The 25,952-nt window shown below is 38.4% G+C and overlaps 1 protein-coding gene across 1 annotated transcript in view; it reads right to left on the bottom strand.

Annotated features, from left to right (window-relative positions):
* Positions 1-25,952, bottom strand: part of WDR72 (WD repeat domain 72) — a 187,541-nt gene that overhangs the window by 103,420 nt on the left and 58,169 nt on the right. Inside the window, exon 14 of the mRNA XM_034784930.1 lies at positions 21,828-22,033. Coding sequence (XP_034640821.1) covers positions 21,828-22,033 — 206 coding nt within the window. The remainder of the gene's footprint in view (positions 1-21,827; positions 22,034-25,952) is intronic.

Raw genomic sequence — 25,952 nt, 5'->3', positions numbered from 1 at the left:
GTTGTGGATGCACTTGAGTTGTAAATACAAGGTGATAACTACCTCACTTTGTGGGTCAGGAGCAGCAACAAATTTCACACAAGGCCATTGAATGATGTCAACAAGGATGATAGTCCAAGAAATTATAAGTAAATAAGGGGCCAGACTTAGTTAGTGTCATGTCCTTAACCCCCCATACCAGTCAGGTTATGATTATATTCTTGAGCAGAATGAAGAAGTGTTGAGAAGGTATTTGCTTTGCAGTGGTCATCTGATGGCTCATCCAGAGACGGACAGTTTAACTATAATTCTAAATAGTCTTTTATAGTGTAAAACATACTGGATGCTTTTTTCCTTGACAATTTAAAATAGATTTTCTTTAGCAGTAACTTAGAAGGATTTTTATGATGGTTGATATAGTGCATAAATTCACATATACATATATTGTTATACATATATATGCATCTTCATCCATAATAGGTAGTAACTTCTGAAGCTGAGTGAAAACAGTATCTACCCATGACTATTATTTAGTGGATCTGATGCTGTGCCCATTAAAGTTAATGGAAGTTGGAGCAAGTCCATAAGTTACACAATGAAAATATTACCACATTAGAAGAACAATTCACACCGAATAAGAGCTGAAATTTTACTCATGGCCAGAATTATGTAACTCACTAACATTAGAGGTGCACAAACATCACACATTCTTTTTCAATAATTTTCACACTAACGTTGATCAAAGTTCCATTAGAACAGAGGCTCTTAAGCTTTCCAGACTACTATACTCCTTTCAAGAGTCTGATTTGTCTTGCATACCCCCAAGTTTCACCTCACTTAAAAACAACTTGCTTACAAAAATCAGACATAAAGATACAAAAGTGTCACAGCACATTATTACTGTAAAAATGCTTACTTTCTCATTTTTACCATATTCTACCATAAAATAAATAAATCGGAGTATAAATATTGTACTTATATTTCAGTGTATAATATATAGAGCAGTATACATAAGTCATTGTCTGTATGAAATTTTAGTTTGACTGACTTCACTAGGGCTTTTTATGTAGCTTGTTGTAAAACTAGGCAAATATCTAGATGAGGCGATGTACCCCCTGGAGGACTTCTGGGTACATATACCCCTGGTTGAGAACCACTGCCTTAGACTGCACTTGCAGCCCTCATTTTTCATAAATATTTGTGCATACAGAATTCACTTCCACAAGTATCCACAGAAAAGCAAAGAAAAAACTTTGTAGAAATGTATATTTGTGGTAGAAATGTTTGCATGGCCATCTTGGAATTCTCTTTGTGTGTTTAACGGCTGGTCCGAAAAAAGATGAAAGAAGTAGAGATGAAACAAACAAACCATAAGCATCATACAATGTTCGGACAGCAAACTGTATCACATTCTTCCCATGAACTCCCTTAATTAAATCTTCAGTGGCTTCTTGAAACCCACCTCTTATTTTTAAGATTGACATTCATCCTTTAAAGACTAGAAACCAGCGGTGTATTATCGCCTAGGCCAACAAGGCCTAGGCCTAGGGCAGCAAATTTACAGGGTCGGTAAATTTATAATAGCAGCATTTTTGTAATCGTGGCATCAGTGATTAAGAATTAAGATTTATGATTAAGAATTTGAGCAGCTCTGCTAAATATAGTTAGAATTTTATCTCGCATGCTTTACAAAGGTGCCATGGTGAAGTTACTATGTGTAGACAAAAAGAACAGGAGTACTTGTGGCACCTTAGAGACTAACAAATTTGTTAGTCTCTAAGGTGCCACAAGTACTCCTGTTCTTTTTGCGAATACAGACTAACACGGCTGCTACTCTGAAATATGGGTAGACAAAACACTTAAGATTTCACTCTCTTCACAATGATTTTACATAGATGAAACTTAGTTGGCTTCCATAATTGACACCTGAAAGATTATAAGTAGAATTTAATTATTACCATTCTGAACACCACTTGCTTTCGTTAAAAACTCAAAAGCAGCAGAGTACCTTTTTATTTTGTTTGGAGTATTGATGTACTATTTCAAAAAGAAGCCAGCAGCACAATAGATTACTACTGCAATTAACATATTAGCTAGTACAAAACCAAAAAATAATGAATAAGTGTTTAAAATGTCCTTATAAGGACATGTATATCGTGTTTAAAATAAAATAAAAAATGTTTAGCAGAATTATATATTCCTCTTATAACTACTTTTTTAGATTAATGTAATTCAAACATGTAACAGTTACAGAGGCCCCAGCTGCAGTTCCATAGTTAAGGTTGAGTTGAATTTTTCACTTAAAATTCAATGTCTTTGCTATGTATAAAAAATTTGACATATCCTCTTCAAAATTATAGTACACACTCTGAGTACGGAATCAATTTTCTGAGAACTGACAGATAAAACCATTATTTTAGGAGTAAAACATACTGTCTAAAATTTAGCAGTAACAGGATTTGTCTTTTGGGGGAGCTTATCTTTTTCTTAACAAACCCCTACAATTATAAATGAAGTACTCTATACTTAGGCTTATCTTTCAGTTTATGTTTTACATAAAAGGAGCACATTTTCTGTAATTATGCACACACAAACCCTACATTCTATGTGAAACTCAAAGCTTTATAATGATGGGTAAGTATTATCATCACCAGTCTCCAGGCACTAAGAAGGTAGGTAACTTTCTTTCAAGGCATAAACTGAGATAAGATTACAATATTTTTTCAGGAAAAACTATTAGTATTTCTCTCATGACTGAACAGTGGTCACCCTTAAAAGTTAAGAATTGCTTTAATAACTAAATAGTCAGAATTAAAAGAAATTAATAAATACACAAGGGACCTATCTCCATACAGCCCTGATGTGGAACTTACAAAATCTGCATAATAACTGAATTTCTAGAATAATGTTTGTTGGATTTGAAAAGATAGCAATGTTCTCTTAGAGTTTGTTTTTCCTTCTTTCTTTTTTTAAAGTAACTAATAAATATTTATATCCTTATCTTGGTCTTTACGTTTTTGGGTTGTCCACTAATGTCCATGTCCATTTGTCTAACCCTTCCTAAAAAATAAGCAAAAGTGATATGTAAAACTCAATAAACTATGGTGGGCTAAATTCACAATGGCTGGTGCCCACCCATGCTCGCCCTGCCAACTACCATCATCCTCTTCACAGATTGCAGGAGTTACAATGTCATGGGGAGACTGTAGCCACTTTGTAGAGCTACCATCTTCCAGTAGACTTTCTACAGCCATGTGTTCTGCTCCTTAAGTCAAAACTGGCCTATGCATTTTGCATAGTCTTAATTCAAAGTGTAAACATATCTGAGAATCCACGTAGCTGTATTCGTATTAGCAGCATTATGGGGAAGTCCTGACTTTTATTCTGTGGGTGTGGAGGATCCTACACACAACTAATCTGGCACAGATACACCGAATACAGAAATAGTAGAATTCAGGAAGCCCATGAAATGAGGAGCTAATATCCATGAATAATGTAGGTCATACTGTGGCAAAGCTCACTGTTTGCCATCAAACAGACAATGTTTGGGTCAGGACAAAGTAGAGTCCAGTGTATTCAAACTATGCATATCCTTCTGTTCATGGAGGTAGGATGCAAGAGATATGGACACATAGTCCGTTGTTGCTCTACGGCTGGGGGCAGTTTCTGACTTCTTTCTCTCCTCCCTGCACAAGCCTGAGTACACAGCCTAGGCATAAAGGGGAGGATTCTTCCTCCCTCCTGGCCCCCAGCTACATCAATATATGCTATTAACTATAACTGGTTTAAGACAGACACACCACATAAAAATTTCATGGAAAGAACAATTCAAATGCTATTTTACCTATCTACCTTCTCGTCAAAGATCTTTTCCACTGGGAGTCTACTTATTCTAGGAACTGTGGTCCACTTAAAATATACACTTCCATTAGCTCATAGGGATTCCCATATTGTTTCAACTCCTCACACACCCATTTTCTCCATGCACGGACTTTCTTTAGCTTTAGCAGATGCATTCTGTTGTGAGTTTAGTGCTGAAAAAGGGATTTGACAAGAACTGCCTTGACATTCGCTTTACATAAGGGAAGTAAAGTGGTAGAATCACATGATGGACTTGCAAGCAAGCCTGATCCAAAATATACCAATGGGTCACCTCCCCTATAACCCTGTAAATAAAGGGCTTGATTCTTCACAGCCTTGAAACTTGTGTAGTTATTTATACCTGTGCAAAGTGAGTGCAAAAGTATCAAATGTGAATGCTCCACTCACAGGGTTTCAGCCTTTTATATCTATTGTGCACTTACATTGCAGATGTCTGAATGACTACACAAAGTACAAGGCAAAGAAGAAGGTGGCCTCAAAGTTGTCAGCGACTTGGGCCTGATTCTCCTGTCACCAGTTTAAATCCTGAACAACGCAACTGAAGCCAATGAACCAAATTCCTCCATAAATTATAATTTGCATAAATTATGCAAGTGTAAGTCTAAGGTCCATTAATGTTGAGTTCTTCTGAATTTACTCTGATGGAAGAGCAGAATTTGGCCAATGGTGTATAACTGGTTTAAGTGAGAGAAGAATCAAACCCCTCAAATTCTTCAGAAGGAAAAAAGCTGGAGGAAATATGTGAGAATCAATTTTAGTAATTAAGTGTGAAGTGCAGAATTGCGTTAAATCTCTATTACAAAATGTTCGGCCCAATCCTGTGAATGGCTGAGTTAAATCAGTTAAAGTTGAGGAAGATCAGCACCTTGAAGGACCAGGTACTGTGCATCCAAGGGGAATATAAAAATCTTTGCAGTAATGACATACAGATCGAGCTCTTTCATGGTAGAGTGTTTTTTATAAAGCCTTCTGTCTTTTGACTGTCTTCTAACTTTTTACATCTTTACAGTTTTTCCTTTGTAATTTGAGTACCATTCAGATATCCCTTAGATATAATTCTAACAAATGGAGGCCCCAATTCAGCAAAACATTTAAGCATGTGCTTAAAGTTAAGTGCTTGCTGAAGTACTTTACTCAATAGGGAAACACTTTTGTGTTTATGACATAACCAAAATGATAATTAGTGTGTTATTAAATGGACAGGCTGAATAGGAAGATCTATTACATTTATCAACTACGAGTTAAACATCCTGAACCTAACATGTCTTTTTATACATATGTTGATTGAAGGCATATTGACTGTGGAACTAAAATATACATAATGTATTTATGCTGCAATGCTTCATTTTACACAAGTATTATTAAACAATACCTCTTCCTAATACAGATTTCAAAATCTCTATCTTGTAGTGTATCTTCAACCATACCTTCTCTAAGTGATAATTTCTGAAATACCACAGTAGTCTCTCACTGTCAACTGTCATGTCAGCTCTGTAATTTAACTGTAAGATGACAGAAATTTTAAAAAGCATTTATGTCTGAATCATTCACTGTTCAGTATTTCTGTGGTAATCAATACCATTTATGATAAAGACAAGATTTTATTTTTCTGCTAAAAACTGAAGAACCTCAGTTACCAGAAATGTAGGGGATGGGGGAAATCTACAAGCCAACATTTACTGAGGTTCAAGGAATTACATAGGGCCAGATCATGCCATTCACTGCAGTCTGTGGGAGTTCAGAGTTCAGAGCATTCATCCCCTCTCAAAAACCAAGTCCTGCCCAACTGTAAGCTTGTAAAAATAAAACGCTGCACAATGTCAGGTGTGACTGCACAAAAAAAGTGCCAGTTACTTCTAGCCTCCCACTTGCTTCTTCCCATTGCTGGGACTGGGATGGTGGCTGCAACTGAAGCCTATCTACCGAATATATAGCCTCCAACTGCTTTCAGTATGAAATTATAGTTCCAAAGAGAGATCATTTCTATTTCTCCACGATGCTTTGTCCTCTCTGGCAGGAAGCAATAACTATTTTTTAAAACAGATTTTATATTGATTGAATACATGGAAAAGCTATACAAAGGGCTTTGCTTATTTAGCACTTGCAGTTTCAGCATTTATAACAAAAATTAATATTACAGAAAGAGAACAAGTGCAACCCTGTATTTTGTGTCGTGGTTAAAGGTGCTACATCTTACACAAATTATTTTGCAAAATATGAAATATGTGCTTCTCTCATGGAATTATCTGACCAAATATACAAACAATGCACAAAATGGCTGGCATAGTGTAAAATAAAGCATTGGCCATTCATTTCTAAATCCTCTGAGCCCTGGGTTGATGTAGATGGTTGTCGATAGTGAAAAAAATTGCCTCCTTCAAATGCGCCTGGTGGACAGCAGCTTGATGATTGGCAGCACAAATAGAAGACAAACGAGAAAGCCTTCAATCTGCAGCTGATGCACAAGAAGAACATGGGGAGCTGAGTTTACAATAGAGAAAACATTACCAAGCTAATGGCACAGGCAATCATTTGACCACCATGCATCTCTGGTAGCAGCAGGGCATCCATTTTCAGTTAAGTGTTAGAGTACCTTTTTGCTTTCTCTGACCACTGCAGGGGTAAAACAACCTAGTGCGTGAAACCCAGTGACTGGTAATAAATTACTATATTGGATACTTTTTGTTTTCTTTCAGCAATGACTTTACTGTGTATTCCAGCTATCATTACCAATTAAAGTGGAGACCGTTTTAGCAAGCTGTATCTAACTGTATATCAGTCCCCATGCTCCAATTGCTTTGGCAAGTATCACAGGGTCAAGAGGCTCCTTTGACCTTTCTCAGCTAAGTCTCTCTGACCACTCACTATTTGCAGCAATCTCAGCTGAACAGATGGATACTTTCCCAGACCCTATAAAGCTTAGAATATAAAGATAAATGAAATTGTGTTTCAGGCTTCAAACTGGTTTATGAGCATAAAATATTGTCAGCAAGCTCCACAAAAACCTCTTACTTCAAAGTGCACCCCCTGTACCTATCCAATAAACGTAACACTTCTCTTTTGTCTGTGGGTAAATTGTATTATTCTGGTGCAATTTTATTCATGTAACAAAAAGCTTTATAGCAAAGTGACCAGAATTTCAGAAGACATTTAATTGTTAAAAAAAAAAGCAAGGAAAGGATGTAACTCCAGCTTTACACCTCAGCACTCAGTGTAGGTAGTACAGATCATAGTGCATGGTACAACAGGCCATTTAAGGCAGGAACACTCTACAACAGTCAGGCACAACAAGAGTGATTAGGAACAGCTTCAATCTTCATTTCAGATTTCTGTGATTTTATAATTTCATGAAATACAGAAGACCTACAAGCACTGCACCAGGGTTTAGCCACACTAACTTTAATGACAATCTCATGTCAAATTCCCTGGGAAATGCTTCCAAAATTTGGGAATAAATGCCATTTCAACATTAGTTATCCCCTTTGATTTTTTATATTAAATCATAGATAAGAATTACAAAGAATATAATAATTTCTTACCTTCTGAACATAGGATTAATGGATTTTATGGTTTGAACTAAACCATATCAATGGACCTACTAAATACTTAGTTGAATTTTGCGTATTATTTTTACATACTATTTGTAATAAAAATTCAGAAACGTAGAGCAAAGAATATGATCAGGTTTAGCATCATGTAATGTAATAGTCTCAAAATACTTTCACATTATGGCTATACTGTAATACAATATTAAAAATTATATACTGAACAATACGGATAAACCTTTATAATATTTATAAATGTTCTAATATTCTAGCATACTACTATTTTACAGTATAGTACTGAGTATATATGAATAACTAGATATAAGTAATGAGTCGTAATGCAGATTAACTGAAACAACTATGTGAAGAAGTTATTTTAACTGTAGTAGTTGAGATCAAAATATCAATGGTTCAGGCTATAGGGAAATGTAGGTAGACCAAGAGTGGTTTACTTTTTGGTCCATATTATCAATAATGAAATCTATCTGGATTTGGCCCTGCTCAATCAGAGACAGTATGGATAAGAGGAATGAGGGTGGGAATACTCATTACCATGAGAATTCCACTGCCAAAACAGTTCTCTGGGGGTGTCACTCATGGAACTAGCTAAACGCCTTTTTTTTTTTTTTTTAAGCTTGACTGAGTTTTCATCTGAATAAAACAGTTAGATATAAAGCTAAGATCTCCATCCTCCTGCAGAGGTCACTGATCTTTTATAAACAATATTGCCCCAAGACTTTTTCCAGTCTTTTGCCCTAATACTATATCATTCAATCAACAATTTGCAATAGTTGTGCTAAAAATGCTCACAGTCACTTGCAAATGCACTGCTGTCTTATTTTCATGCCCCATTGACAAGATACACAGTATGGAATGTGAGCAATAAAAAGGCAAATAGCTGGAGTGGTAACTGCAATTGAAGTATCTTTTTCAGGTATATATTATCTCTTTTTGCCACAACCGTGCAGTAGGGGGGGTGTGTGTGGGAGCAAGCAGTCTCCCACACTTCTATCCCCCCCACAAGAGTTAGGTATAATTTCAGGCCTTTAACTTAGGGACCACAAGGACTGTTTCCATCTAGTGCTCACAGTGGCAGTAGCCTCCCAAAAGGAACAGGCAATGGACCCACCCACTCCAAAGTAGTGCCAGCCCCCTGTGAGGAGTGGGGAACACACAATGCAAAAGGGTACTGCGGTGGCTCCTGGACACACTGTGCCTGTCTGTGGCCCACCTCGTCGAGCTCCAGCTGGGACATTGTTTGTCCATAATGACCCCTCTACCATGCAATGTGGCAAGTAATTCCTCTCTCTTGTATATATGCCAATGTGTTAGGAATGTCCTTTTTGGATACCTTTAGGGTTTTTTCTTCAGAGACAAAGCATTAAAATAATTTTTCACACTGTAGTGATTAGCATTTTTAAAACACCGAGATGCACTTGTGAAAATTTAGGGCTCACACACATGCTCTAGTTTTCCTTCGCAGATCTATCAATACACCTCATGAACCCTCACATTTTTGCCAATACAGTTCTGAAGAGAGATCTGAATTCATGATGAATTTTCCTAAACTATGGGGTTTAGGGAAAACATTAGATTTTGATGACTCAGATTCATGACCTACAAAATGCTATATTTGAATTCAGGTCTGTTATCCCTTGTCCTCCTTTGTTCCTCTCTCTACACTATCACTAGGAAATTTTTTTCCACTCATACACCTTTGACATACCATGTTGCTGATGACTCACAAATCTATTTAGTTACCCCACACCTGTCTCCTTAGTCCAAACTCACATGCCTTTCTGACCTCTCCTCATGGACGTCCTGCCATCAATTTAAATACAACATGGCAAGAGCTGAACTCTTGATTCCCCCCTACCCAACCCTCAAAGCTACCCGCTTTTACCCTTTTCTCCATCACTGTGGATAATACCAACATCCTTCCAGATAACCCTACCAGTATTTGGGGTGTCATCTTCGACAAGACCCTGACAAGATATGGGTGGATGAATCAAGAACTGGGTATTGGAAAACAGTATGTGTGGTAGGAAGTTCATGTAAAATCTATTAACTTTCTGGATATGCCTTCTGGATCTTTTTTCTCAAGCACAAAGAAGGCTGAAGGAGGGCCAATGGGTGGATTGTTCTATGGGGCTGATGCTTAAACATCAAGTACAGAATGAAGAGGTCTATTTCTTGGTGTGTGTGGGGGGGGTTGGGGACATTTGTGCTCTGTAATCCAAACCAACTTCCTCTTCATTTTTGGGGTGTAACTAATGATGTTGGTTTTAGCCTAAATTGTACTGTTAAATAGGTTGGATCCTGGTCTCCCCATGTGATAATATATCAGCTGAGATTGTATGAAACAATATTACTAATCTAGCATCACACTAGTTTAAGGGAGTGTAGGACACATCATTTTTGAGGAGATTCCTCAACCATGGAATATACTGCTTGAGCTTGAGGGGTTTTTTTTTTTGGTTTGGTTGGGTTTTTTTGGCTTGGAAAGAGGAATGAATAGGTACGGATGAGGGGAGAGATTTGGTTTTGGAGGACTGACGCAGAAGGAACAGATCTAGAGGGCTCAATCTGTTAGACATCGATCCTAAATTGTTGTGCTTTTATAAGTACACAAGCACCCAGAGCGTTGGACATAGTTAAAAAAATGGAACTAAAATGAATTACATTTGATTTAATGTACATGGTCTCTCATCCCCACAGGAAGCTTCACAACCGCCTACTATGGACTTGTAGGTTTTGGTTGGTTTTTTTTTAAGCTTGCTTCTACAGCAGGTTAGCTCCCTTCTATGGACAGGTCAACTTGTTGAGTGAGTCACTGCATCCTTTCATTGCTTATGCAGTACAGAAGGCTGTAGTTGTGCTCTGTTGGACACAGTCCTAAGTAATCTAGTCTAGTTCTTTAATGCCAACTCAGCAACTGTCTTTAAAAGCAGTCTGATTTGACACAAACTTATTTTATAAAACATTTTTTCCCCTAAAAGAAAAGGGATTCTGCACAAACACAGTTAAGAGCCTTACCTTGCTCACAAAAGGGGGGCGGGGGAGAAGGGATGTGATGCTCAAATGAACTAAAAACCAAAAAAGTCCTATACACACATACAGCAGAGAAGTAAACCCATGACACACTTATAGAGTTTCCTTTATCAGACCCATCAGAATGCACACTGATATTCACCAGCATGGCTTCAAACTAATACTTAAAACCCACTCATGGAGAAAAAGAAGGAGCCACATGGAAGAAAAGAGGGAGCTCCATGTTCTTATCACTGCTCTTTGGGGACTAAGCCTGGTAAAACAATCCCACAATAGCTATAGCCTACAATGTTTTTTGAGAAGCCCAGCACATATTAACAGAAAGCACATTTTATGCCCTCCTACATTTACCTCCGCATCAATACATAACAATAAAAATTAACAGAGGGGAGGACCTCACTCATTACAACTACTTACATTAAAATATACATGAAAAGTAACCCTAACACATTTTAATTAAAAGAAGTTGTTATATTTTCTTGTTTCAGTTTAGCACTGTTTCTGCAAACTCAAAAATAATAGGAATTATTTTCTTTTGCACTAATAGTGGGTACTGTTAAAAATTCAAACATTCGCTGCCCCCGCTATCTATATTAAAAGCAGTACTTTCCTAAATTTAGCCACAGTACCACAACCACAGAGAAGGAAAACCTTACATTTTTAAATGGAGCTTACTGTGCTTACAAATTAAAAACACATTTCCTTGTGATTACCAATCACCTTGCAATTTTAGTATGGCTTTCACTGACATTATGACATAAGTTAACATAACCTGTGAAATATATTACATCAGATTTGTACAAACACTGAATGCCACTGTGGCACACCTGCTTTTGGAACTATATCTCCTAGAGGACTAAATGCTCGTAAGCAACAAGCTATGTATATTTTAGTTTGTTTGACAGCTTTGGTTTCTCAGTGCATAGGTAGCTAAACATGGTCTTGATGCTGCAAATACTTACACACATGCATAACTCTACTCATGGGAGTCACCCTATTACAACCAATCAGGTTACTCCCAAAAATCAAATTAAATACCTGCCTAAATGCTTGCAGGACTGGCACCTATATTTTAATATTAGCTATAAGCATTGAGCATTAAGTAAATCAATTTATAAAATTAACTGGACTCTGCAATTTTTTCCTTTTTTATTCTAGTGTATGATGTTCTGAGATAGCTTGGTTGCAGGTGAAACCTATTATGCAGGTTCCAATCCTGCAAAGACTTATCCAACTGCTTAACTTTACACAATAGTCCAAGTGACGTCAATGGGACTTTTCAGAGTATGTAAAATTGAGCAGGTGCATAAATCTTCACTGGATGTAATCATATAGCTTTATGTTATACTTGACTTCTGAAGTTCTTCATATATTTTAGTACACTGGAAGCATTGAACTGGTATGAAATTTAATAAAAACAATAACTGATTTGCAGACAGAAGTAGACCAGCATGGGGAAATGCCCCCTTTGACATGTTACCCAAGTCAAATTTGTGCTTCTCCCAACTTGGGTCATGCCCAAGAAAATTGGGAAATTCCAGCTTATCCACTAGTACTAACCAGTAAGTTTGTCATCACCCACAATGCCCACTGCCACAGATACTCTCTCCCTATGGAGAATGAAGGCCAAATTCACTGTTGATATATTAGCTGGTAAAATTACATGTTGATAAGAGAAAGCCTACTTTGGTGTAACTTTGTTACCCAGGAGTAGGTGTATGATTCAGTAGAAGTTGGCATATTTAGTTACACCATACTTTCAAGTGTGTGGGGGGAGAGAGGGGGGATGTTTTTCTTGTTTTTGGTAGCTGCTCTCTTCCAGCCCCCCGGCATACATTTTAGAATAACTAGACTCAGTTCTGCATTTTACATCCATTGCTTTTGATGGAGCACTGAGGGTGTACTAGGCTAGGTTCACAATGTTCTGGGGTGAAGTCAGAGCCCCACTGAATTTTGCTAGAGAACTGGGCCACAGCTAGTGATAAGGGGTGTTCGTGGTAAAGGGGAAGCAATTTCCAGCAATCAAAATATTGTTAAGGTCCATTATTATTCCATATGGCTTTCACCGTCATAATTTTTGATCACTTCCAAATGGAGAATTAGTACAAATTAATGTATAGATCGCCCTTCAGACTTTTAAACATAAATGTTCTAGTGTTTCATCAGCATGGAACAGGGTTGAATTTTCCTTTCTCCATTGTGTATAAAGAAGAAATGTATATACACATGAAAATAGACAAGACACTACTTATCTGTACAAACTGATCAAGCTTATCTCCTTCTAATTGGGGACAGAGTCCCCTTGACCTAGAGAACAAAGGAACTTGTACTTGGAGGAGACTGTGCCAGAGTTTAGAGTTGTACCCAAATAGACTGAAGGTCCCTTTGGAAATAGGACACTGGCTTCCATATCACGGCAAAGCTTTGGACCTCACGCGACTAGAAAATATGGAAGCGTTTGGGATGTTTTCAATCATATCTTGGGATTGAAAATGTATTGGTTGATATTTAATGTAATGTGCTTAAGATTTAATATGCTATTTATTTCTCTCAGTATGGCAACCCTACCTTCACTACTGAGGTCAATGCTCCAATTAGAATATGTTTCTACAGATTCTATACAGTGCCCAGAGATGGATGACAGTCAAATTAAATACTAGCTGGATTTTCAAACAAACACCTTACACATCACTTAGGTAGGTGTCAGGGCTGGATCCCCACTTTGAACTTTAGGGTACAAATGTAGGGGCCTGCATGAAAACTTCTAAGCTTAACTACCAGCTTAGCTCTGGTTCGGCTGCCACCATTTCAATGGATTCCCTCCCTGGGAAGCCTTGAAAAACCTTCACCCATTCCCTGGTGAAAACAAATCCAAACCCCTTGGATTTAAAACAAGGGGAAATTAACCATTCCCCTCCTTCCTCCCACCAACTCCTGGTGAATCAGTTCCAACCTCCCCTGGGATCTACAACAGGGAGAAATTAACCATCCCCCCTCCTTCCTCCCACCAACTCCTGGTGAATCAAGATCCAAAACCCCTTTGGATCTAAAACAAGGAAAAATCAATCAGGTTCTTAAAAAGAAGGTTTTTAATTAAAGAAAAAGGTAAAAATCATCTTTGTAAAATCAGTATGGAAATTAACCTTACAGGGTAATCAAACTTAAAGAGCTCAGAGGACTCCCCTCTAGTCTCAGGTTCAAAGTACAGCAAACAAAGATAAACACTCTAGTAAAAGGTACATTTACAAGTTGAGAAAAACAAAGGAAAACTAACACGCCTTGCCTGGCTATTTACTTACAAGTTTGAAATAGGAGAGACTTGCTTAGAAAGATGTGGAGAACCTGGATTGATGTCTGGTCCCTCTCAGTCCCGAGAAAGAACACACTCCCAAACAAAGAACACAAACAACAGCCTTCCCCCCCCCAAGATTTGAAAGTATCTTGTCCCCTTATTGGGCCTTTAGGTCAGATGCCAGCCAGGTTACCTGAGCTTCTTAACCCTTTACATGGAAAAGGATTTTGGAGTCTCTGGCCAGGAGGGATTTTTATAGTACTGTACACAGGACAGCTATTACCCTTCCCTTTATAGTTATGACAGTAGGTATGGCAGGAATGAGATGAAATGTCTCACGTGTGCCTTGACGCATCAATTGGACAAACCTACTGTCACAGTGATCTACCAAAGAGAGAAAAAATTGGTGAACCTCAACACTGTTAGTTTGATATGGATGTAATATGAGATTGGTCAGTTTATGATTAAGATATTTAGGACAATAATGTTGAACTACTGGAGATGCTGCCAAGGTGGGTTTAGAAGAAGGCTGATGGTACTGGAACAGTTTATAGTGCTTAGAAAAGGATTCACAGGAACTGAAATTGTGAGAGTCAACTCGATATGGCTGATTCCTGGGCTCCAATGGGATAACACATGATGTCCTGGGTGCTCCGAGTACATATTTCACATAATTAATTGGAAATTTTAAGGACCCAGTCCTGTGAATATAATTTCCACTGAGACAATGGAAATTTTGCATACATAAGGACTACAGGATCAGATCCTGTAAATGTGACTTTACCCTACCAAGTTACTAACTAGGTCCACAGCTACATATGTTCAACTCCAACATCTTCATATTATGCCCTCACTGACACCTGTGTAATTCCACTGACAACTAAAGGAGTTGTAAAGAAGTCAATGAGGGCATAATGTGAACACAATGGGGCTGCACAGAGGTAGCTGAAGGTTTAATTTATCCCACAAAAACTCTGGGAAAGAACCAGGTCAGACTGTCAAAGCCCAGGGTAAGTTTGCAGTGCCAGTAGTTAGAAGAGACATCTATTTATTTTCAATTTGAACAAATCTGATATGGAAATCATTGAGACACAAAGAATATGGGATCCCACAATGCTCCCTTGGCTTTGTCGGCTTTGTCACGTTTTAGTGCACAAGCACACTAATTTGGACACACAACCTGTTTAGCACTATTTTTCTTTTCAGATACAGAGAGAGTTTCAGTTAAGTAGCTCACAGCAGGCACCTGATAGCAAGTCAGTAGTGTTCGCTTATAATAGGAGGTGTAAGTGTACAATGTAAGGGGCCTTTCCAAACCTGGATTCTGGGGTGGAATTTCAGGAGAAAACATCCTGCAAGATCCTCACGGCAATACTTAATGTCATATATATATGGCTGGCTTACTTCTGCTAAAGCCAAAATTCTTTTGTTTTGAATAGATACAAGGAGCAATGGGGCTCAAGAATTTGTTAAACATCTAAATGCTTTTATATGTTTTTCCTGGGCTAACTGAACATGAACCAGGGAAAGTATTTAAAGGACCAGGAGCCCAAAGTTACTAAGGCTTTCATTTTTGTCAACCATCAAGAAGGTGGAATATAATCCATTGGGCCAAAGAGTGCATCCACCTCTGTCAATCAGAGAACACCACTCCATTCTCTGACAATCAAGATACAAGGCTCATAACAAAGAAAACGATATTGATAGCTATTGTTTCTAACAAAACCTGCAGACAGGTCAAGTTGGTAACTGAAAGATTTGCCATAAAGGCTGTTCCCACACAGCACATTCAATGGAAAAATACAGCTGATTGCACGCAATAGTACTATCTTTTGGTCTAAAATATTCCACAGGGGCTATCAACAACATTAGAATTATTTCCATGAAATTAAAAAAAAAGTTCCACCACAACATTCTTAATGCTTCAAACCAGGATCAAGTTAGATGTCCAGACAAGAAAAAACACAAGGAACATCTGTATTTCAAATAACTCTCTTCAATATAATATCGAAGAGAAATATTGGAGAAATACATAAGTGGTCTCTGACTTGGCTAAGTAAATATCTAGGGTCTTATTCTCCAGTGCCTTGCTTGTACTGTTGTCATTTACATTGTATTAATACTTGGAGGAGCAGGTCTGTGTGATTCCCAAGATACCTGCTCCAGTGAAGCCTCTCTAGGTAGGCCTGGAGAACCCACCTTCACTGTTCCCTTCCTCCTACACTGCCTCTTCCTAGGACAGTGTGTAGTACAGGGTTGGGCAAACTATGGCCCGCGAGCCCTTTTAAGCCAGCCTGCGAGCTCCCGCCGGGGTGCCGGGTCTGGGGCCGCATCATGTGGCTCCCGGAAGCCACGGCATGGCCCCACTCCAAGGGTCGTGGGCCATTCCACTCCTAGGAGTTGGAGAAGGGACATGCCAATGCTTCCAGTAGCCGCTTGAGGTAAGTGCCGCTCGGAGCCTGCACCCCTGAGCCTCTTCCCAAGTCCCAACCCCCTGCCCCAGCCCTGATCCCTCTCCTGCTCTCCAAACCCTTCGATCCCAGCATGGACCATCCTCCTGCACCCCAAACCTCTCATTCCCAGCTGCACCCCAGAGCCTACACCCCCAGCCAGAACATGCACCCCTTCCCACACCCCAACCCCAATTTTGTGAGCATTCATGGCCCACCATACAATTTCTATTCCTCGATGTGGCCCTCAGGCCAAAAAGTTTTCTTACCCCTAATGTAGTAGGACTGCAAGGCCTCCTCTAAGGAGCCTCAAAGATCAGGTACACCCCATCACACTGCCATTCTTCAAATATAAAAGGTAGAATTTAAATAACAGGAGTTTCCAGCTAGCTCAATATGTTTTTTCTTGCCATTCCTGTTTCTTGCTGTTTGAAATGTACCTTGGTGTTTACTATCCTAATGAAAAATAGTAAGTTTAACTGGTACTCATCACTAACAATGTTATTTCTAGCTACCAGTTCAGAATGTTATCACGAAACTGTTTATGTACAGTAACAAATAATTATCTAATATTCTTCTATATTCTGAACTGTTTTTGTGTGTGCAGTCACAGTATAAGTGTAGTCACAATAAAAGCAACTGCAGGTGATAACAATTTTGTTGCTATGATTACACATTAATTCTATAGTCTGTGGAATACCTGTCCTTTTTTAATTTTGCACAAATATAAGAAAAGCAAACTTTGGCTCCCCTAGTGAAAATACTTCTCCATTGCAGGAGATTTGTATCTAGGAACATAAATTATAGTGTTGTAGATCTTTAAGGCTGCATACACAAATTAATACAGAAATTTATTAAAGAAAAGTCTCCTTAGGAACAAACAATATTAATTATGTCAATTTATAGCATCTAAAGGCTTCTTTCCCAAAAGGTACAACGGTTGTTACTTAACACCTCTAATTGTGATTATTACAATAATAGTATAGACCCAGAATAAACTCTAATGGTCACTAAGTAAAATTATGTACGTAAAGGATATTTAAGTATTTTCACTGGACTTTTTGTAATGCTTATTCAACACTGCATGCCTTGTCAGCAATGGAAGATCAACATTTTTTCAAAAATCTTTGTTAAGTGAAATATATAAAGCACTAAACATGTTCAAAATGTTTATATATGTGTGTGTGCGCACGTGCACACGCGCGTCTCTAGAAGTACATTTCTCTCTGCATCTTTGTGTCACTATTATATCCATAGAAATGCACAAGTTAATCTTAAATTACCTAAAATGGGTCAGTTCATCCCTGGTGTAACTCAATGAACCAATGACTACAATTACACCAAAGATTAATTTGGCTTATTTTTCAAACTTTTCAAAGCTAACTGGTCTTTCTCATGATGTTTGTCTATGAAACGTTCTAATCACAGCTTCTTAAATAAGTGAAAAGACCAGTAAATTGTCAAGACAGTTGCATTATCACATTAATTAAACTGCAGTTGAGGTTCTAACAGTAATGGTTCCTGAAACACCAAGAGAGCCTTTCTTAGGAACATCACATTCTTATGAAACAATGAAATATTTATATAACCATATGAAGCATTTTTAATTTTTTTCAAGCTTTTCACACAGTTGCACATTTTAAATAATAACTGTATTTAAAAGCATCACGAAAATTCAAAAACACAATAAATGAGGAGGGCTTGTGTGGAGAGTCTACTGTAATTAAGACTAGAGATTCAATACCTATTGCTACCAGTCAGGTATCATAGCAACCTTGTGTCACTGAATACCGCTAGAAAACTGTTCAGCACCAGCAGGAGTCTGCTTTAGGAAAAACTGCAATGGCACTACATATTGTCAACATCTATGGTGTTGCCATGGGCACCACAACAAAGAAATCTATATTAAAAGGTACGATAGGAGAATTGACAAGAAGAATCCTGTGGGTAGTAGATAGCAAAATATAAGTAGAAATGAAGGATCGTTTTATAGAAAGAATAGTTAAGTAACCTATGCATTTACATCCTAATATCCATTTATATAAGCAGGAGAAACCAAATAATATGGAATTATAATAGTGATTAAATATGTACCAGTGTTAGAAACACTAACCTCTTGTATACTAAAACTCTACACTTGTATCTTTTATTGCCAGTTTTAATCTGAAACTAAAACAAAGCCACTTTTAAAATAATATTTAAACTTCCAGCTATAAACTCTAGATAGTCTTGTATAAATCTGCAGAAAAGAAAAAAGCAGGTTACTATGAACAAGAGCCCAATATTGATTTTTCTGCGGTGCAGTAAAGCATCTCCATTCTATTTGGCTGCTGTCAAAGCCACTCTTTAACAGCTGGAGTCAAATTGCACTATTTACAGCAAGAGCCCTTGTCAAGTGGACCATAAGTATTCTAACAATACACTATTCAAATGGCACTTTGCCACACAAATTGCTGACTTGATGAATACCCTATGTCAATGACTAAGGCCAATATAAAAGTTTCATTTTTATTAGAGGTTTTACATTCACACATTAACTAAAGCTTTCTTTGAAGAACTATTAAGCTATATATTTCAGGCCTTTTCACGTTGAAAATAATTAAAATCTGTTTAAATACATCAAGGGAATTTGACAACATTAATATGGATTTTGTGTTAACTGCATTTGTCACACCCTTCTGTTATTGGTACTCCCACTGGCACGTGCAGTATAATAAAAGAATTAAAATGGCCAAAGCACCATGAAATCAAAGCATTCTTCTTTTGTATCTGTGATTTACATGATGACAAATGTTTTGATACAAGAAAGCCTTTGAAGTCGCATTGTGATATGAGGAGTTTTTTCAGTTCTTCCTAGCATGGGGTAAATGTGCATTCATTAACTTCCAGATATTTTTTATCATATAGTAATAATAGAACATACTATAGTCTTTAAAACACAAAACCAGGGCTAAATCCCGCTTGCCTTCCTCATGTGAATAGTCTCATTGTGTGAAACTGGGACTAACTTGCAAGAATAAGGCAAACAGGATCGGATTCCTGCTTTTCCACTTTTTATGATTCTTCTTACCCATCTTTTGAATTGGAGCATATCTCACACATTTTTATACGAAAAGATGGAGGCAAAATGTAAACTGCAATACTGATAATTAAATATATTTTAGAAAAAGTTGAAAACAGAACATGTCCTATTCACTATTTGCTAGTAAAAATCGATGTATTATTAAAAACTTGGCATTGCCACTAGATCTCTCATAAATAGTTTGTCAAACAGGCAATTTAAGAAATCATGACCACACCCAGACCTGTTAAAAATCACATTGTTGTGAGGTTTTCATGTTAATCTGAGATCTGAGGTTGTTAATCAGACAGAAATGTGGGGAGAAGTCCTTGCTCCACTGAAGTCAATATCAAAACTCTCACTGACTTCAGTGGGATCAGGATTTCACCCATAACGTTTATTTGTAGACTGCAATATAAGATTATTTCAAAACATTGTTATGAATTGATGTGATAAGTGTGAACTCTATGAAGAATTAAAGACTCCTACATTTAAAAAAAAAGTACCATTACAGGGATATTTTATAACAAGTAATTAATTATTTTAAAGATAGGGGGCCAGATCATCATCTCCCAAAGTATAACCCAAAAGAGGAGGCTCTCTGTGAGTAAACATTCTGATAGCATCCTCACGGAGATCCTCTGCATCACCCCATTGTTTGGGCATGGTCTTCTCCAACACAGGAAAAGACATTGGCCCTGCCCCAAATCTATTGGATTTCTTTTCCCATGAGGGTCAGCAATAAGAGATCCTGTGCCTCTGCACCCTCTCTGGCCCCCTGTGGCTTTCAATGGTTTTCTGGAACTGCATTGCCAGGGGATCTCCTTAGTCATGTCTGCCCTCTAGTGTACCCACCCCATACCCAGCCCCAGGCAGTCTCCAGCACTTCCCAAACCAGATATGCAGACCATCCTCTGTGCTGTCTGGAGGAAGGGTGGAAGTGCTGCAAAAGTGACAAAACACCCTTCTGTTTGTTCTGTGAGAAGGGTTTTCATGGGTGGGGAGTCCCTTCCATTTGTGAATCTCAGAGGGAAAATCCAAGCCACAATATCTACATTTAATACACATCAGGAACAAACAATACAAATCAAGCTTTTTTGGCAGACTTGGAGAAACCGTCAATAATTTCCTTTTCAATAGTAGATTTACAGGTGGACAACAGAAATGCAATTAATTGCTGACGGTCAAAAATAAAGTGTGAAAAAATGGAACACTACAGAACTGATAAGTGATTGCTTAAGAGACATGTTAATATAACTACTGTACTATTTCATCTCCACCAGCTCTGAATAATAAAGCTATTAAATTATCATATATTGCAATCAGCCACAATGTGCTAGTTAAGATACCCATTTCATAATCAGCTAAAAATCACGATCTTTTATCCAAGGGACAGTAGTTTTTCTTCTGACCACTCTGTTAAAATTACTAAGTTTTAAAGTTAAAAATTCAAGCTTCACGGTTAACTCTAATACTACTTGTTTCTGTTTTGATTATTCTAAAAATAATGTAGGAAAAAGCCATTCTTTCTGATAATGCAATAGTGAGAATCAGATTCTGTGTCTATAGCCTACTAGTGCACCATCTGCCCTGCAAGATGCTCAGCAGGATTATGCTCTAATAAGACTTTTCAGCAAATGGCACTAAAAGGAACTTTAGACATCAGACTGAGGTCAGTCAAAGGTCAAAGATAAATACAATGAGTTTACCAGTCTAAACTGAACTGTACATTTAAATTTATAAGTATATTAAATAAAAAGTCCAAAAAGTTAATGAAATGGGCCCTGATTCTGCTGTTTGTTCTCAGACAGAACTTCCCAGTTATGGAGACAAAAGGTTTTCAGGCACTGAAAGTAGTAAAGACAATAAGTTCAGCAGAAGTAGAAACCATTTGGCTGTCTATTTTCCATATATTGTGTGTTCCTCTTCCTGACCACTACTGAGGAACACATTTTCGGTCTACATTCATTGGTGAGGAGTAGCAGTTATGACCTGCTCTGTTCTACAGTCAAGAATGGAATTCCCAAAGCCCATTGTTTTATTTAAAAAGTTATGACCATGAACACACACCACACAGAGGCCTTGTATTTAGGATACTGTATGTTAAGAATGCAGTGAATACACTCTCATTGTGATGGGTAGATGGTACTGGGAAAAGATATGCATAGAATCTCTGTTTAACATCGTAACACCCTAGAAGGGGTGTTTTGGAACAAATGACAATAGGAATCTATGGGAGCAGAACTATAGTGAGAGTCATCCTATCATGATGTGAAGGGGATCTGGATAGTAGAGTAGAGGCACTGGGCCGCCGTGCAAATGCCCTTGCCCTCTGTGGGTTTCCCTCATGGGTGAAAGTGGGTCTCACTCCCTTCTGTTCTGTGACTTGGGGTGAATGCCACCACCTCCTCCCCCCATACCCTTCACTAGAACAATATGAAGGAAACTCCACAACAAATCTTGAGTTCCTGGTCCCTTCTTGGGTTCTCTCCCACAGACAGAGATGGTAAAGTCATTTGGACCACTATCAGTTTCTACCAAGTAATATTCTACTCAATCACTCTTACCTTATCTGAAGATTTTTCTATGTGGGTAAGATTGTGGGACAGTGTGCCAAGTTTGTAAGAGCTGGAGGATTTGTATCCTGCATTTTTATGCTTTTGTGTATCTTGAGAGACTGGAAGTACAGAATCAGTCACTAAACACTCTGAATCTTCACAGGAAGTAAGAATTGCTTTTGCCATTTCATCTGTTTCATGCCGTTCTAGAGTCCCTAGGAAACAGAATAGAAGAGCTTGTGAAGTTTTTTAAAAATGAAGTGATGTTTTATACAAAAATTACAGCAGATTTTCAGCAATCACATTTCTTATTAATGGAATACAGTAACTTTTATTTTGCCTTAATTTAACCAGATATAAATTTCTTATCAAAAATCTTTGCTGCAACTTTGTCAGACACAGAATGTATGGAACTTATGATGTATTGTACAATGTATAAAAGCATCTTGAAGGCCTTTTCAAAACATGCACTGTATAAAACTGGAGAGAAAAATGTTATTTGCCTTACCGTGTTCAAAACATTTCATTCTACCTTACACTTTACACAGTGAGATCAATGTGTTGTGTGTTATTCTTTAACAACAAAACCTGCATTTACTATATGCATTATGAACCTTGTAATCAATAATAAACACTTATGGAATATTTTAGTGCTGTCCTCTAGTGTTCTAGGTTACAAACAACAAGAGGAATCTATAAACTCTTCTCTTCTTCCAGATTTCCAAGTAACATCTTTTCTCCATATTCAACTTTTTAACTCATAAACATTACTAGCTGAAACTATGTTATCAAGTGGTGTTATAGTCAGGATTATGACACTATGGATCCAGAGATTTGGCTTTAATATTACTATCTGAATGGCTCAAGGGAATCTGGCTCAGTGTCTGGATTGTTATATCTGAAAGCAGAGATTGACAGGAATTCTGTTTCCCCATGTGATACATTTTCTTTGTCTCTTCTCTTGCCTTTTCTTTCTTGGGTTTTTCCTTAATCTTATTTTCCATTTTCCTCTTTATTCTCACTTTAGTTCTACCCATAATCTCTTCTGGCTAGAGTATTAACCATTAAAACTCAACATTTGCCTGCTCTAACCACAGTTACCATAGGTATCTTCTCTAAGCTTAAGGAAAAGTGGCAGTCATCTCAGATACTACTGTGTGGCACCTATAAATAATTATTTCTTAAAGGTGATCACTTTATTTATTATTACCTCCTTTCCCACTTTATTCTTCCAATTGATAATTGCCTAGATTAGTACAAATAGATGGAACATTGTCAGGAAACAGAGAGGACACAAGAAGAGAATAAAAGCTTTGCATGGTACCTTGGACACAATGGCATTGATACTGGTAACCTTATTCACACATATGCCTCTACTGATTTCAAATCAATTAGATGACTCACATGCGTTAGAGAAGTGGTATTTGGCTTTTAATATTTTTTTAAGTTAGGTCAAAACCCCCCCCCCAAACATGGCCCAACTATCTAAAAGGGCTGGACTTCGACTTGAATTACACACCTAAAGGACTCAGAATCCCCTTTATAGCCATACACATGATACTCAGGCCCTGAGTCCAGGCATGCAAAAGTAACTGGACATTGATCAAATTGTGAACAATTTGCACACACAGAAAAAATGGCTGTATTGGCACCAAATATTGGGCCAGATTCATGGTCTGCCTGCATTGTGCTACCCCTTTGGTATTAAAGTAGGGTGACCAGATTTTATCGGGACTGTCCCGATATTTACTTGTTTGTCCCGCTTCCTGACTGATGTTCGGTCAAGACGCGAATTGTCCCAATATTTTGCGCTCCGGCGCACAGGCAGAGGGGGGCTCGCGCCCCCACCCCGCCCCAACTCCGCCTCCTCGCTCCCCCATTGGATCCCTCCCCAAATTCCCCCCTTGCCCCGCCCCCTTTCTGCCCCATTGGATCCCTCCCCAAATCCCTGCCCTGGCCCTGCCTCTTCCCCAAGCACGCCGCATTCCTCCTCCTCACCCCTCCCTCCCAGGCTTGCGCTAATCAGCTGTATAGCGGCGCAAGCGCTGGAGGAGGGGGGAGAAGCAGGATGCGGCAGCCAGCTCAGGGGAGGTGGAGGTGGAGCAAAGGTGAGCTGGGGAGCGGGGGGCAGGGCGGGGCGTGGAGCTGCCCCCACCAATTTTTCCTATGCTCCGGCAGCTTTTCTTCCATTTTTTTTTTCCTCCGCCGCCAGCTCTTGGGGTTTTTTTTTCCTCCCTCCTCCTCCGCCGGCTCTTGGGGTTTTTTTTTTGCTCTGCCGGCACCCTCCCGATATTTCACATCTCTCATCTGGTCACCCTATATTAAAGCATCATAGACCTGGCATACTGGGACAAGTAAGCCTGGCTTACTGCTGCTTTGCATTGCCAGAGCAGCATAATGCAGGCACTGTGAATCTGTATATTTGGCTCGTTATTTGCAACACATAATTCAACCAGCTTTCGTATGCTTAATAAATTTTAAAAACCCACATATAAACAAAAAATAACATGAGTATTCATGACCCGAAGAGGCTTATTATATTTCTATGATAGTACTTTTTTTGTGAGCTGTACTAAATATAGGTTTATTGACTTGTTCTAAATGCAATTTATATTATATAGTATTTACATAATTAGTTTAAACTAAGGTTCTTGTATATGCCACCTATTTCCCATCTAAGCAGAAAGCACAAGAAATACTGATAGAAATTGCAAGTTTCCTATAAATGTCAGAGATGAAGGACATCAGGTATTTTAAAAGTACTAACCATTTGATGTGAAATGGTTTTTGTTTCTAGGTTTGAATTTTTTGTAGCCTGCAGTTATCCAACACGAATTTTCTCTTTCACTGCTACCAAATAAAAGTATGTAACATAGACTTCCTACCAGTAACAGCTGGTAAAAAATATTGGACAGGGATTGAGGGATCTCATAAGGTGTTTTAAAAAAAAAAAAACAAAAAAAAACTCATTTTGTCTGAAATTTTATTTCCTTGAAAACCCACCTTCCCCTTTCATCAAATATAATATCTCCTCCATTTCTTAGACTGGCCAATGGAGCCTTTCTTTAAATTCCAGGCAAAGGGAAGTCAAAGGCCTGATTCTGCTCTCCTCTCAATATGACTCCATTGATTTCAATGGGGTTACTACCAATACAGATCAGGCCCAATAATTCATTTTCAAAAGTATGTAGTTAAGTCCCTTCCCACAAGCTGCCAAAGCCAGAGTCCACCATGGATACTGGTTATCTACCACAGCAAGGAGGGCAACGTGCCCAAGATCCAGGATAAGAGCAGCCGAACAATCAGGCTATGTACAAATACCTCAAGCTAAGTTGTCTGTTCACTTATGTGCTCACATGGGTCCCATCACTGTAGTGTCTGAGCACTTCTCAAACATTAATGCATTCATCTTCACAACATCCTGAGACGTAGGGAATTCTCTCTTATTTAGTATCAAAAGGCTGACTCCCGTCTCCAACCAGCGCAGAATGCCAACGTCCATCGCCCACTTGTTAAATTTTCAAAACAATCACCTTCATACTTTCTCCCATGTTGCTCATCACACTTGGGTGGAGCTCCCTGTAAACATCTACAAACTAGTTCATTATCCTCCGTCAAATTTCTCCTTAAAACTCTCCTCTCCCATGAAGCCAACAAAAAAGTGGACAATCATTAGGCCTCTGGTGCAGTGAGACCACGGACTACCATTCTGACCAATATTTGTCTGATTGTTGCCTGATATTCCCCCGTCAGTCAATCTGCCTCCAATGGTTGACTTTTGTCTTATACTTAGATTGCAAGCTCTTTGGGGCAGGACCTGTCTTTTGTTCTGCGTTTGTTCTGCACCTAGCACAATGGGATCCTGGTCCATGTCTGGGGCTCCAGGACACTATAACAATTAATATATCCGCATAGCCCCATTTTACAAATGGGGAACTGAGGCCCAGAGAGTGTAACATTAAGGGTAAAATTTACAAAGGGATTTAGATGCCCAAAGATGCAGATAGGTGCCAGGTGGAATTTACAAAAGCACATTCACAGGTTGGGTACCTATTTCCCATTGAAATCAGCTCCTCTGGAATGAGCTTACCCCCTATGAGTGCTGCTGTTGCCCACCTGTTTGCCCTTCCCCCT

The sequence above is a fragment of the Trachemys scripta genome, chromosome 10, assembly GCF_013100865.1.
Source record: "Trachemys scripta elegans isolate TJP31775 chromosome 10, CAS_Tse_1.0, whole genome shotgun sequence".
NCBI lineage: Eukaryota > Metazoa > Chordata > Testudines > Emydidae > Trachemys > Trachemys scripta.
This window is presented reverse-complemented; position numbering and strand designations above follow the sequence as displayed.